Source organism: Labeo rohita, chromosome 20 (genome assembly GCF_022985175.1).
Source record: "Labeo rohita strain BAU-BD-2019 chromosome 20, IGBB_LRoh.1.0, whole genome shotgun sequence".
In the NCBI taxonomy this organism is placed as follows: domain Eukaryota; kingdom Metazoa; phylum Chordata; class Actinopteri; order Cypriniformes; family Cyprinidae; genus Labeo; species Labeo rohita.
The window spans coordinates 16994524-17009258 of NC_066888.1; the positions used below are offsets into that span (position 1 = coordinate 16994524).

A 14735-nucleotide genomic window follows, 5' to 3' on the forward strand; every position below is an offset into this window, starting at 1 on the left:
AAAAGAGATTAGAAGTACAAGAGACTACAAGTTTTTGTGTTTGAGTATTTGAGTAAATGTCAAGCTGAGCTGGTCAGCTAATTACGGGTGTCTTCAATGACAGGGCAACAGGCCTCTCTTTGAAAGGGGTATGAATGAGTACTGCCGCCCTCACGGGGTGTCTCTGATTGGACTGCGTCCTGTAGTGGCACAAGAATGGAAAGATCCTATGGGGGCTAGTCGTCTGATACATCACAGCTCTTTATCCTAATAAAAGACCAAGAAATCTAATCTAGAGGAATTTCATCTTTGTGGACCAACAGTCTGAGTTCACAATATGGATTAGTGATTCATTAACTCGCTCATACAGTTGAAGTCAAAAGTTTACATACACCTTGCAGAATCTGCAAATGTTAATTATTTGACCAAAATAAGAGGGATCATACAAAAAGCATGTTATTTTTTATTTAGTACTGACCTGAATAGGATATTTCACATTAAAGACGATTACATATACTGTGAAGAGAAAATAATAGTGGAATTTACAAAAATTACCCTGTTTAAAAGTTCACATACACTTGATTCTTAATACTGTGATGCTGTTACCTGAATGATCCAGAGCTGTTTTTTTTTTTTAAAAGTGATAGTTGTTCATGAGTCTCTTGTTTGTTCTGAACAGTTAAACTGCCTGCTGTTTTTCAGAAAAATCCTTCAGGTCCCACAAATTCTTTGGGTTTTCAGCATTTTTGTATATATTAACCCTTTCCTGTATGATTTTGAGATCGATCGTTTAACAGTGAGGACAACTGAGGGAAAATGATACAATTCATATACTTTTTAATGTCAAACGCTCATCTTGTCTCACTCTGCCTAAACTCTTTTCGTTCCAGTTCATGACAGTTAGAGTATGTCGAAAAACTCCCATCTCATGTTCTCCCTTAACTTCAAAATCGTTTGTTATCGCTGTTTTACCATTTTTTTGTTAAGGGTGTTTAAGGGTTAAGGGCGATTGGAGTTTTTTGACATACCCTAACTGTCTTGACAGAGTTCAATAAAAGCAAGGCAAGACGAGTTTGAGAATAAAAAGTATTTAAATTGTATTTTTTTTATGAAAATAACCGATCGTTACGCTAGATAAGACCCTTCTTCCTCGGCTGGGATCGTTTACAACCGCATTGGGATTGTTTGAAGCCACATTTAAACTGCATTTTGAAAGTTCAAAATCGGGGCACCATACCAGTCCATTATATGAAGAAAAATGCTGAAATGTTTTCCTCAAAAAACATAATTTCTTTACGACTGAAGAAAGACAGACACGAACATCAATGGGGTGAGTACATTATATGTGAATCTTTGTTTTGGAAGTAGACTTCTCCATTAAGAGCCGGGGGTGTAAACTTTTGAACGGAATGAGGATGTGTGCATTGTTTCTTAGTTTGCCTAAATATCATATTTCTTTCATGTAGTACTGCCCTTCAGAAGCTACAGAAGATACGTACATGTTCCTTAGAAGACAAAAGAAGTAAAATTTATCCTGATCTTCAAATTTAGTTTTTAATGCATTGTTTTTCTTTCTGAAGCATCAGTGAGTTCTTGAACCTTCTTTAATAGTTGCATATGAATGCCTCAGTTGTCCTCAGTGTGGGACATGAATAAACAAAAATAAAATGAATGAATGAAAATGTTCACAATTCAATTCGATTTACAGTAATTACACTGAAATACTGTTTTATTTTTGTCTGGCCAGTCATCTTGTTCTCTGACCGCCTTTTAGAATCTGTCATCACTGTAAGAATGGAGGTTTTCAAGCACACACAACTATTGCAACAGTCAATGGAATTCTTCTTTACTCACGTAGCACACTGTAGTTTAAGACTCAGAATAACAGATAACAGTGGAATGTCTTAAAATTTTCACAAGACTTTCTGGCATGTACCCACATGCATGCTGAAAACGTGCATTCACAGGTAGTGAGATCTACACTCTAAAAACAAATGCAACACTTGTACATTTATGTCATTTGTATCACAGAGACAGACAAAGGAAGAGAGAGAGAGAGTGAACAGGTGTCAAACCACAAACATCACTTGTAATTTTGTTTTGTGTAGTGTAAATAAAAGCTGTTTAGTCAGATTAATGGCATATTTTGCTGAAACTGTTACACATGATTTAATACTACAAAAGGAAGATGGTAGCAGTACCTAAACAAAAAGAAAATAAATGGATACCATAGCATATTCCATAGGAAATCTGAAACATTCAAGACAGAACTATTACATTAAATTGTAAACACTAAAACACAATGTAAACAGAAATGTTTATGGAAAGAAAAACAAATTGTAAAACTCCAAACTCCAAGTCTCCAAACCAACAATTTAAAATCGATTACATTTTGAGAAAAACAAGAAGTTACTGATAAATACAAAATTCATAAACACATTTAAGATTTAAGACTTAACTTTGTTTTAAAAAAAACAAAAAACCTGTGCAAAACAAATAAGGCGGAATGTTTGTTGATCTAACACTTAGTAGTTCTATTGATAGGAGGCAGTGGATAAGCTGTAAACAGTGGCAAATGAATGGAGGCCTACACGGACACAGAGGAACACCTGAGAATGGAGAAAGCAAGAAAGAGGAGAGTGTTTTAGGTACATTTTGTAAAATCTTTTTTTTTTTTTGTGGCACGTGCAAAATGTAGAGATGCACCGATTGCAATTTTCTTGGCCAATTCTGGTTTGCGGTGACTTGCTAATAATGATTTTTGCAGATTCCGATTTTCTTTCAAATAAAAACAAATGTCACTTCCCACTGTTTATAAATGGACATTTTTTCCCTAACCTTATTAAATGTGTCATCTTTCATATCAAATTCTTACATTGTTTCAGTTCATTCATTATGAATAATAAGAAACTGTAGAGTTGTTACCATTTAAATAGAATCAGTATCAACAAACTCCATCTTTTCACTGCAGGAAACAGAAGCTTCATCTGAAGTGGCATTTGATGCATTTACACAAACTGTTTGATGAAGCTGAGGTGCCATAAGTTCACGTAAATGCATAAATACTTTTATAAGATTGATGTTTTAAATAATTTTTTTGGAAAATACAAATAAGAAATGCAATGATACATTTAAATACAGTCACTGCCAAAGTGTACCAAAACATTTGCAACTGCAACAATTTTCTGAGAGAAGGGTTGCATTTTCTTAAAGAATTGCAAGGGTACCGATATTTTTGGCCAATGACTGTTTTAATGAGTGAGTAATTTCTTCATTCATTCAGCCGATTCATTCAAACGGCTGATTCATTCAGAAACAAAGCAAATTACTGTTTTTATGAATGCGTTACTGAATCATTGACTCACTCAATTCGTTCAAAAAAAGTGAATTCATTCAGTAACGAAACCTTGCTGTGTGTTGCTTGGAGGCACTCAACAGTTCTTCTGTGGCTTTGATTGGAACCATTCTCGTTTGAGAAATTAAGCCAAAACAGTCAACACCGTCTAAAACGTAAATCACTTAAGTTTAAAGTCTTGTTTAATGAACTATTGTATAAAATTGTATTGTATAATACACTGAAATCGGAACGGTCGTGAAATGTTATCTACCTACATTATATATTATAAATATCTTTTTTTTTCTATCGCAGTATGAATCTATAACTTTCTGTGAGTGCTGTTGTGCTCATTTGTTTTGATTTCTGCATAAGTCTCTCTCTCACTCACTCAGACTGCACAAGCCTCATCTGGCACGACATAAATACACTATCAGCTGCCGTAAGTGTGACGTCAAAACAGGCCAATCATGTGAAAAATCGGCTAATTCCAGTCCCTGGCCGGTTGATCGGTGCATCTCTAACAAAAAGTCATTGTTTTGATACTCTTAATTGTGTTCCTACTGGTCAAAAGCATCTATGGGACTGGAGGAATGTCCTCAGAAGAGTCCTTTTATCTCCTCCGTCACAGGATCAAGGTCAATGTCGTAGAAACAGGGTCGCGTAGGCAAGCCTGGCATGGTGCTCATCTAAAAGAAACAAAAAAAAAAAAAAAAAAAAAAAAAAAAAAAAAAAAAAAGAAAAATATTTTTAATGTGCAAAACATTTTATGTGCAAACAAAACATCACACCACAGTAACTGAGTCAACGTTAACTGAAGGTTTTTTGAATTAAGTTTAGGTACTTAAAGAACTATAACTGATACAGTGTTTAAATTAGCCAATGAACTTTAGATTCACTTAGCTTCAAGATCAGTTATAAAGAAGAGCTGGTTTCAAAGATGTTGAAGTATGTTTAACAAACCACCTTGCTGAACATCTATTTTAGGCAAATCTTGTTAACTCCAAATGACTTATCTGGCATATAATTCTCAATTACAAGCAGAGGCTAATGCTGAAGCCACTAAAAGCAGACCTAACGTATGCAGTTTTTTTTTAAGAGACAACTGTGGTCCTTAGTAGCCCCCCAATTTTCATCATTTTGAAACAGTTGCATATCTTACTTTTGGTTCTTATATGAATTAAAGACGTAAATGTGAACAGGTCAGTGTATACAAGCAATCAATATCCACTCAGTTTTACAAAGTATGCAGGCTACAGATTGAATTGTTAGAAGTAAAACTTAAAAGGTCATCATTTTAATTCCCGAACAACAAAATCTATAGCCAGTGGTCAAACCCATTGATTATATAAAAGAAAAATGAAGAGACTTAAAAATACCACAGATTAAAATCAAGTGACTGGCACACATGTGAGACCCAGAAAAAAAAGAAATGAATTATCTTAATTAAATTATCATAAAAAAAAAAAAAAACACTGACTAAGTCAGAAAAAGAAAGAGGAAACAGTGCAACATTTATCCAGCAATTTCACCTTTACAGAAAAATGAAAACTATCATTTTCACATAGGTCTTAGATTATTAGAATAAATTACCTTCTTTGTGGAAAGATAAGGTGGACCAGTAGTTTCATTTCAGCAAAATCTGACTATTCAGTTTTTTTTTTTTAAAGGAAAAATCTCCACAACTAGATAAACTAACTTTTGAATTTCATATGACCCAAAGAATCTAAAACCAGGTTTGTGACTTAAAGGGACAGTTCACCCAAAAAAATTACCCCATAACTTACTCACCCTCAAGCCATCCTAGTTGTATATGACTTTCTTCTTTGTTTTGTATTTTTCATATGTTTTGTATTTTTACTTCGTGACCGGTGTTTTGTTTTGCTCTCGCAAAAAAGTCATATTTAAAACTATAAAAACACATCAGTTCGCTTCAAGAGACCTTTATTAACCCCTAGAGTCAAGTGGAGTACTTTTTATGATGAATGTACTTTATTGGACTACTGAATATTAACACCCATTCACTGCTATTATAAAGCTTGGAAGAGCCAGGACATTTTTTTTTTTTTAAATACAACTGATTGTATTTGTCTGAAAGAAGAAAGTCATATGCACCTAGGATGACGTGAGGGTGTTTTGCATTTAATCATAGGGTAATTTGCATTTCTGGGTGAACTATCCCTTTACGTCCTAATGATTAAAATGTTGTGTACATTCAGCAACTGCACAAATTTCTTACAAATAAATGGCACTTTCTTCCAATCTGCTTAAGTACTCTTATGGCACAGGGTGGAAATTACATTGCAGTTTCAATGCAATATGCCAAACTGTTGTTAAAAGCACAAGAGACTGAACGCAGACTGGTCAGATTGAAACTCACAGAGACAGATTTCACAATCTTTTCAGAATTCAGAAGATGATGACAACAATACAGGGGCTTGTCAATGCACCTATGGTGCTTGACCCCTAAAAAGAGTAAATTCAATGCAACACTGTCTCAGCAAATTCACTTAAAAGGTCATCCACTTGCCTGGGGTGTTGTTGAGATGTCTTCTGTGCCAAAAAACATACAAGGGATTGAGCTATTGACCAGGATACAAATCTGAACTTCAGCAGTTTGTTTTTTCCTTTAGGTTAAAGAGTTCATTTTGTGCCGTCATATGAGCACTGCCATGCAAATAAACTGAAAATCTAGTTGCTATTCTAACTTAAGCCAAGAAATTCCCACAATGATTTCCATACACAATACTCCACTATGCAGTCACTGTTTAAGAACAAATGGCAACTTAATTCAGTTGAACACTGAGCCATGTTTTTTACCACAGACCATTGTGTCTGTTTATACTTTCTACTGAACATGCTCTTTGCACCAGTCCACTGTTGACATGTGTTCATGTCAGCGTGGTGGTCAGGTTGCCAAAACACCATAAGCCTTCCAGCAGTATCATCAGGAATTCATTGTGCGGCTTACAGCAGACACGGATTTGGGCAATAAATTTCCTGAGCTGAATGGAAGCTAAGATCCGTTGAGTCCCATTGTTCTCTGGCTGACCCCTCCCTCACATATCTGGTGCATGACATCAGTTACTTCCTCCTGTAACCCCCCCAGTGCCTGCTTTGGCCCCTTAGGGCCTAGTATTGAAAGTTACAGGCAAATAACACACACCTGTCTTGTAGCCTAAGCCACACAGTTATGTACAGAAATGAATGGAATAGATATGACTTGCCTGTATAATGATTACATGCCATTTAAAATGTAAGTTGACTGTAACTGAAAGACAAGAAACGTGTTCATAAACTAATGTAATCCTTTTACAGTATCTGTAAAAATGGACTAAAAACACTAATGTTTTAAACACAACTAGAGTAATGTTTACTTAAAAAATTGAGCTATGCCATCAAATAATGAATTATATTTTAAATTAGAAAAGTTTTTTTAAATTTAAAATTTTTGTGAAGGTGTGATGAAGACTGACACAGAAGAAAGAAATTGTTGAATAAAGTCATTATTTTTGTTGTCTTTACCCACAAAAAGTATTTTCGTAGCTATATATTATTATGGTTGAACCACTGATGTCAAATGGACTATTTTAATGATGTCCTTACTACCTCTCTGGGCCTTGAACGTGGTAGTTGAGTTGTTCTATGCAGAGTCAGAAAGCTCTCAGATTTCATCAAAAATATCTTAATTTGTGTTTTCGAAGATGAACGAAGGTCTGACAAGTTTGGAACGACAAGAGAGTGAGTAATTAATGACAGAATATTCATTTTTGGGTAAACTAACCCTTTAGGATTTCACCATGGAAACATTAACATCTGACTGTATTGCAACCAAGCAAGTGGAAAAACTAAATAAGGGTAAAATTTGAGGAAAGAAATAAGGAAAATAAAGAAAACCAGAACAGAAGATTACACTGAAGTTCAAAGCATTGGCAGTAAATTCTGAGACGGGTTGAAGGTGAGAGGTCATGAGCGCTGGCCGTGTGTCCCGCAGCAGGCCCATGGAGATGAAAGGGGACAGAGCGGTGGCCAGACCGGAGGGGATGGGTCACAGTCACCCATCTCCCAGCATGCCGCACAACGGACACCTCACCCCAACCCTGACCCCACAATGCAGCCAGGACCTCACTCTCAACCCGGAAATGAGCTTCCTTCCCTGAGCCTCACCCAGCCAACAAAACACAAAATGACAAAAAGATACAAAACTGCTGGCTTGATCAAACTGGGGCACTATACTGTGACGCAAAGTCCAGTTGGTCAGGATGTTCAAACAAAACAATATATACAGCGGCACACAATGTGATCAAATCACAATTACATTTAACCTTTTAACCAGTCAAACCAACAAATTTTACATTTTGACATTCATCTCCATGCACGTTTCTAAATGTTTTTTCATTTATAACTTTAAAATGTACAAACAAAATGAGAGAATAATGAGTCTTGCTTCATACACCCCCTACGCTGGACGTCTGATTGGAATGGTGGTTCGTGAGGTGAACCAGCTGGGTTTAGGAAGAAAGTAGAGAAAACACTGAGAGAAATCCAGGGACGGAATATCCTAATGAAAACCACAAATATGTGCACATACATAGAAAAGCATAGCCCATTCAAAAGTTGACCTCCACTCGTTCGAAAAAACCGACACATGCTCAAACGGCTATTTTCACAGGGCTTAATCAAACTACCACACATGAATCCAAACTGAGAATCCAATAGACTTCTCATTAGATGAAAACTGCCTTGACTAAACATTGTCAGGAATTCAGACAGAGAGATATATCTGCCTTAGGCAAGGCAATATTGGTTTTATAGAGCAAAAACATGAAGGCAGAGGAATTTGGCATGAGTGCTGTTTTTAAAAGCCCTAACAAGGTCATAGATCATAGGTTCAACCATAATCCTGGATCCTATTAGTAACCGAAACATTCACTTAGCAGCCAAAAGGAAGTAATAAAATAAAGTAATGTGAAAAGGTAGTGGATGGCATCAAATAAGTGAAAGCCATCAAATACATCTGGAAAGAAAAAGGGTGGACATGTACATAGAAGGGAACAGAATGGATTAAGACGTGCTTCCATCAGATTTCGAGGATAATCACTTACAGTTCCAACTAAAGGGTAGATAAACCCTGCCCCGATGCTGGCGCGGATGTCTCTGACCGGCAGGATAAAATTGGTGGGAACACCTTTTTTCTCAGGCATATGAGAGAGAGACAGGTGGGTCTTGGCCATGCAGATGGGAAGAGCACCAAAACCCTGTGAGAGATTTACAGACACAGTTAATATCCACATGAGACATGCACATCATTGGCTCTGGCCTCTTGACATCCGTTAGCCGTTATGTTATGAGACACACTGCTTCACTGGATGTAATTCAAACCCGTTGGGCCAAGATTATCGAACCATTTAATATCACTGAGCACACGGCTCATGAAACACATTTTCAACCAAGATCAAACATCAGAAGATGGTGACGTTTAAAAATGGTGAATAAATAAAAGCACCAAAATTTTTCACACTGTAAATGTCATTAGTTGGCAGATTTCCATGAATCAGTTCAACCCACCTGTTTCACTGAATCCATTCTTAACTAATTTCTTATTTATTAAGTATAAATACGCATTTTTGGCAATTCCAGGTAACTTGAATTGAAAGCAGCGCATCCAGTGTGTGTGATACCGGATAGCTGCAAGTTCTTCTAGACGCGGTGCTGCACTTTTGCCCGTTGTGTGACTAACATATTTTTATATTTTTTTATTAGATAACCACAAATGTTCTAGAATAGAAATAGCTAAATTGTGAAAGTACACAATATCCATATGTATGAAATTTCAATACTGAGGCCTTTGTGTAAATATTTAAAGATGGCCATCTTTAGCTTGATTGTTGATGTAATGGTAACACTTTACAATATGAGACCATTTGTAACATTAAGATTGATAAAAGCTGTAGAATAGAACTCCTTGTTCCTTGTTAGAGTGTGTTCATTTCAGCATTTACTGATATATTTAAAAAAAAATTTAGTTGCTTTTGTTAACATTAAATAACAATGAATTAACTGTAATGATCAATATATAAATAATATTTATATTTTTATTCATTTACAAAGTATGGTTCAGTAGGCTACTTTTTTTTTTTTTTTTTTTTAAATATTAGAGCACTATTTATTTTCCATTCAGTATCCACTTTAAAAACTATCGGTCGATTAATCACTATCTGCAAGTGTGGTCCAACCTAGTTATCGGTATGCAATATTGGTCAACCTCTATCATAGACACTTGTGGCACGTTGGACAAAGAAGTGGTTTACCAATTTTCAAGTCGATTGGTTTAACTGGTGCGTAGTTATAGCAATTTTTATGCTTTTTTTCCCCCGTTATAGCACTACCAAGTGGACAAACAGATTGAGCTTTTACATACGTGTTTCAAATTTGCCAGAAAAAAATCCCGTTCTACTTAGTTATAGGCGTTTTAGTAAAAGCAGCTCTGCCCCTTACGAATGTCGAAAGTTCACCTTTTTTTTGATAATTATTGATATTCACTTTCCAGAGAATCTTCCTGCACTGGTTTGGTTCTGGTCGGGTGAAAAACCTAGGACTATTCTGCAAAAGTATGTTTTCCAAAAAACCCAAAAATTTCACTAGGGTGACAATTGAATCCAGTTTGTGAGCCAAGGATATCCAATGATAGAAGACACTTGAACCAGCGATTAACGGTTTAGAAGTTACGCAATTTTGTACTTTTGTTCGTTGTAGTGGCACCATCATGCTGACTGCGGCAAGCCTTGGTGACCTTGTAGACGATGTGAGTATCACCATCACTCCAAGATTCAAGTCTCTGTGATTTACAGTTTGGTCACTTTTAGGTGGAAAATGCTGATCCTTGGCCATTCCAACAATTACAATAGGGTTTCAGTGCTACGTGCTCAAATATCAAAACAGCATATACATTTGTTATGTTCAGTGGCAATGTACAGTTCCTCTCACCTGTTGATTGTAGTAGTCTATCTTAGCTTGAGCCTCAGGTGAAAGCTCAATGTCATCAGCACCATAAACCTTCTGTGCAATAGTCCGAATTTTCTCTACAATAGAATCCTGTTTAAAAAACACACGGCACAGTGATTACTTAACAGATCAAGAGTAAAAGATGCAAGAAAAAAAAATCATTTAACTTTTTTCCAGCTCTAAAGTACAGCTTCCGCCTATCTGGTGGTTAAAAAATCCCCCCAGCCAGTTCTTTGTGTAGATGGTTGGGAGAGCAAGTGTGCAGACCTCTAATAGGATAATAGAGGCCAGCCAGAGCCAAGAGCAGAGATTACTGCACCTTTCATAGCATCACTTAATCAAAGTCACAACCTCCAAAACTTACTAAGGTTAACTCAAACCAGCTGATGGCCTTAACAGCCCCCACCTAAACCTGAAATATACACAATGGAGCAACACTTAGCTCATCATACAAGATGCAATCATGTTTAAACCATCCATCAGAGTCTATTTGCTCTGTCTTTGAGTGGACTTGTGTTTTACCCGAGTTCTATGTTTGTTTTATTAATGTTTATTTGAATAATTTGTCATAATTTTTGTCAATGTCATTTTTTGACCAACGAAAACGAGACGATAATGAAACAAAAACTCATTTTGAATGACAAAAATTATGACAAAAAACTATTGACATTTTCGTCAACTAATAAAAACAAGACGAAAATGTTAAGGAGGGACGATCTGAGAAGAGATTCATTCAGAATGAATCTGCTGAGTGGTTAGGAGATTAGATGCTTACATCTGAACTGTATCAAAGCCTACTGGTCTATCCAGCGGGACATAAGCTAGCATACATTTCTGTCTTATAAAATGTTAAAAAAAATGTCAATATGTGGGAGTAAAATAAGAGCAGACATATGGATAAATTGGACACACAGTGCAAGAGTACTCGCACGAGTACGTCACATAAACGGAGATACACACAAAATGATGACAAATTGTCAGTTTTGACGAGTATTCATGTAAACACACTCAGTTGTGTCTTGGGTGAACGCTATCAGTATTGAACTTGTATCAGTACATTGCATCCATGCATTCGGTTTTAAAGGGACAGCATCCTAATTTAATTGCTATTGTCTGTGGCATTGATGTTAATCAAGTACCAAAATACAGACAGAAAAATCACTCACTGCTCTTGACTGAATCACTTTAGTAGCCCTAAAGATAAATCTAAATTTATTTATATAAATAAACATGTCTTCCCGAAAGAATGAAGAATGTGGTAAACAAGTTGTTACAAAAAATGCATAATTAGCCTATATAACCATTGGTATTTCATTGAAAAGAAGACCATGCTCTTGTTTCTTTATAAAAAGTGGTTTTAGTTCATGTTTATATAAAGGCATGTTGCATGTCACAACAGTTAAATCTGTGTCTATCATGATTAAATCTTAATATCAAACCTATAGAATGAGTTTGGTGATTTTAGAGAACTGCTTAATAAATGCATTACACTATAACTAAATCCATTGAATTTTACTGTATCTACTGTAGATTTAGTCAACTAAAACTAGACTAAAACTAAAAACAATTCAGATGACTAAAATGTGACTAAAACTAAATGGCATTTTAGTCAAAAGACTATGACTAAAACTAAATCAAAATTTGCTGTCAAAATTAACACTGGTTTACAGCAATTCTTTTTTTCACAAATAATTGTCAGGTCTCACCTGCAGATTGTACAGGAATTGGAAACTGTTTTTCTGGGACGCAACTTCCTTCACAGCCTGTGCCAGCTCCACAGAGCCCCGCCCACCTCTGGACCAGTGATGACACTGCACAGCAGCTGAAGCCCCAGAAGCCTCTGCGATGCGACACACCAGGTCGATCTCAGCTTGAGTGTCAGTCCTTCACAGAAAGAGCAATGTCACTGGTTCTGACAACACTTTAACTAAATATGGTTATTAATCAAAAAGTGGAAAGACACACTTAAGCTCAATTTGTAGACGATCTGAGCCTGTTTTTGACCAGACACTCTCTTTAATGATTGGTACTCATGGCTATTTTCAAATTATTTTCAAACATCATGTTTTGGGAAGAAAATGGATGCTCGAGTATGAGCTTTTTAGATAGACCTATTCTTACTTGAAGACATTCAGAGCAACAACCACAGGGACTCCAAAGAGATGAGCGATCTGAATCTGCTTCTTCAGGTTACTGCAGCCATCTGCAACCAGCTGCAAATTCTGACAGAAAAACATAAACATAAACAATTATTTAAGTTAAAAAAGAAAAAAAACTGACTCTCAAAATTTCAGGCTTCAATTGAATTAAGATTTAATTCAAGAGATTTTCAATAAGAACATCTTGTAGAAATTAACTAAACAAAAATGGAAAGCAGTAAAATGTAATCAAATGTTGGCTCTGAGTGGTTAATCAGGGTCTTCATTAAAAGGATGAGTTGGTTTGTCTTGGAGAACGTCATCCCACCAGCTGAGCTTTCCAGAGGAAACTTCCTGCTCTTTTTTCCCCCCCCAACTCAATTGTCGCTCATGAAGCAGAACCAGTCTCAAAGAATAGCGATCCAAAGCTCAGGAGACATGCTTTGGTGCTTTCTGTTTCTCATTAGAGAACCGCACAATTAGCTTAAGCACTTGAGTTATTTTCTCAGCTGGGGTTGCTTTAGAGAGACTGATGAAAAGCAGGTACGGTATTTCTTAGACTACAACTCCCATTACGCCTCTGTGTCTCTAGCTTCAACAACAGAGATTGTATTTACCCTGTTAATTGAATAACACAAACCACATTAGGGAGGAAGAAGGGAGCTGGAGGGGGTGGAAAAGATGTGTTCTGGGCCTTTGCCTGAGCGAGGTGGGGCAGACAGTCATTTATTTACTCCCTGACCTCCTTCCAACCCTCTTTATTTTCATCCTGCCTTTGGGGAGCAACATCGCCACTTATTGTTGGAGTAGGATAGTACATAATAAAAAAAAAAAAAGTGTTCAAAACATCATCTTACTAAATATTTAGCTCTACAAATATGATCATTTGAAGTAAGAAATAAACATCACTTACCTCATTGATATATTCTTTAGGCAGTGGTACACCAGCTGTAACCTTAAAAAATATACAGTATATACAGAAAGTTGTAAACACATGCATTTTAATGCATATAAAGAATGCATGAATGTGTGTACAGCACACACACTTACATTTGGTCCACCTCCATGCATCTTCAGAGCCCGTACAGTGGCTACAAGCACCACAACATCAGGCCTCAGCCCAGACGTTCGACACTTAATGTTGAAGAACTTCTCCATGCCAATATCCGCACCAAAGCCAGCCTCCGTCACTGAGCAGGGAAGGAGAAGGAAATTAAACAATTAAACTGTTGAGAGCTTTTGCAAGCATGGTCTTGATATAAAACTGCTCTATTGTGCAAGATACTGATGTAAACAAACATTCTGTATCAATACCTTATTATTATATTACACAGAGCCGGATAATAGCACATCACTCGCACATGCTTTCTCACACGTACGCATAAATGCAACCTAAAGTTACTCAGTAATCTAATTGTCCCGGCATTCCAGGGAGAGTTATTGCCATTCATTCATGATTAGGATATAATTACAACCATTCAAGAGTGAGCATGTAAGCACCCCATGTGTTACTGTCATCATGAATGAGTGATCAGTAGAACACCCCATTGAGGGGTTGACAGCAGTGTACAAAACATAATCTTTATATGTTAAATATTATTTTATATGTTAATATTTTTCAAGTTTTGTTTGTTTTGTGTATGCCAGACATCTACTGTTTGTTTGAGCTAGTCAGCATTAAAGGAGAACTCCACTTACAGAACAACTATTTACAAATAATCGTCATCCAAGATGTTCATGTCTTTCTGTCATCAACCATAAAGAAATTATGGTTTTTGAGGAAAGCATTTCAGAATTTTTCTCCATATAATGGACTTCATTGGTGCCCTGATTTTGAACTTCCAAAATGCAGTTTAAATGCAGCTTCAAATGGATCTAAATGATCCCAACCAAGGAAGAAGGGTCTTATCTAGCGAAACGATTGACGTCATTTTCAAAGTTCGTGTAGCACAGGCTCTGGGATGCACGTCCACGATGCTATGAATTAGTGATGGGTCATTCTTGAACAATTCTTTAATGTGAAGAACGAGTCATCTCGGGGAATGATTTGTTCAGTCGCGTATGCGCAACATCCTATTAAGTTCTGTACTGGAATTAGTTCACCTGTTTCGAGTCTATAGGTTTTTTGAGTCGTTCGTTCATCTTATGGGGCTGTCACGTGATGAACAAACAACTTGAACCCGAAGACTCAAGAGATGAACTAATCAATTCTTTTTCTGGCTCACACTGCATTGGTTGAACTTATGGGGTTGTCACCCATAAAACTTGTCAAACCCAAA

The 14735-nt window shown here is 36.5% G+C and overlaps 1 protein-coding gene across 1 annotated transcript in view; it reads right to left on the reverse strand.

Moving 5' to 3' along the window:
* Positions 1-426: 426 nt before the first annotated feature.
* Positions 427-14735, reverse strand: part of mthfd1l (methylenetetrahydrofolate dehydrogenase (NADP+ dependent) 1 like) — a 44709-nt gene continuing 30400 nt past the window's right edge. The window contains exons 21-28 of the mRNA XM_051138366.1: positions 13507-13646; positions 13370-13411; positions 12440-12540; positions 12025-12202; positions 10301-10408; positions 8419-8571; positions 3878-4002; positions 427-2588 (exon numbers count right to left, since the gene is read on the reverse strand). Of these exons, the coding sequence (XP_050994323.1) occupies positions 3913-4002; positions 8419-8571; positions 10301-10408; positions 12025-12202; positions 12440-12540; positions 13370-13411; positions 13507-13646 (812 nt within the window). The 3' untranslated portion in view covers positions 427-2588; positions 3878-3912. The remainder of the gene's footprint in view (positions 2589-3877; positions 4003-8418; positions 8572-10300; positions 10409-12024; positions 12203-12439; positions 12541-13369; positions 13412-13506; positions 13647-14735) is intronic.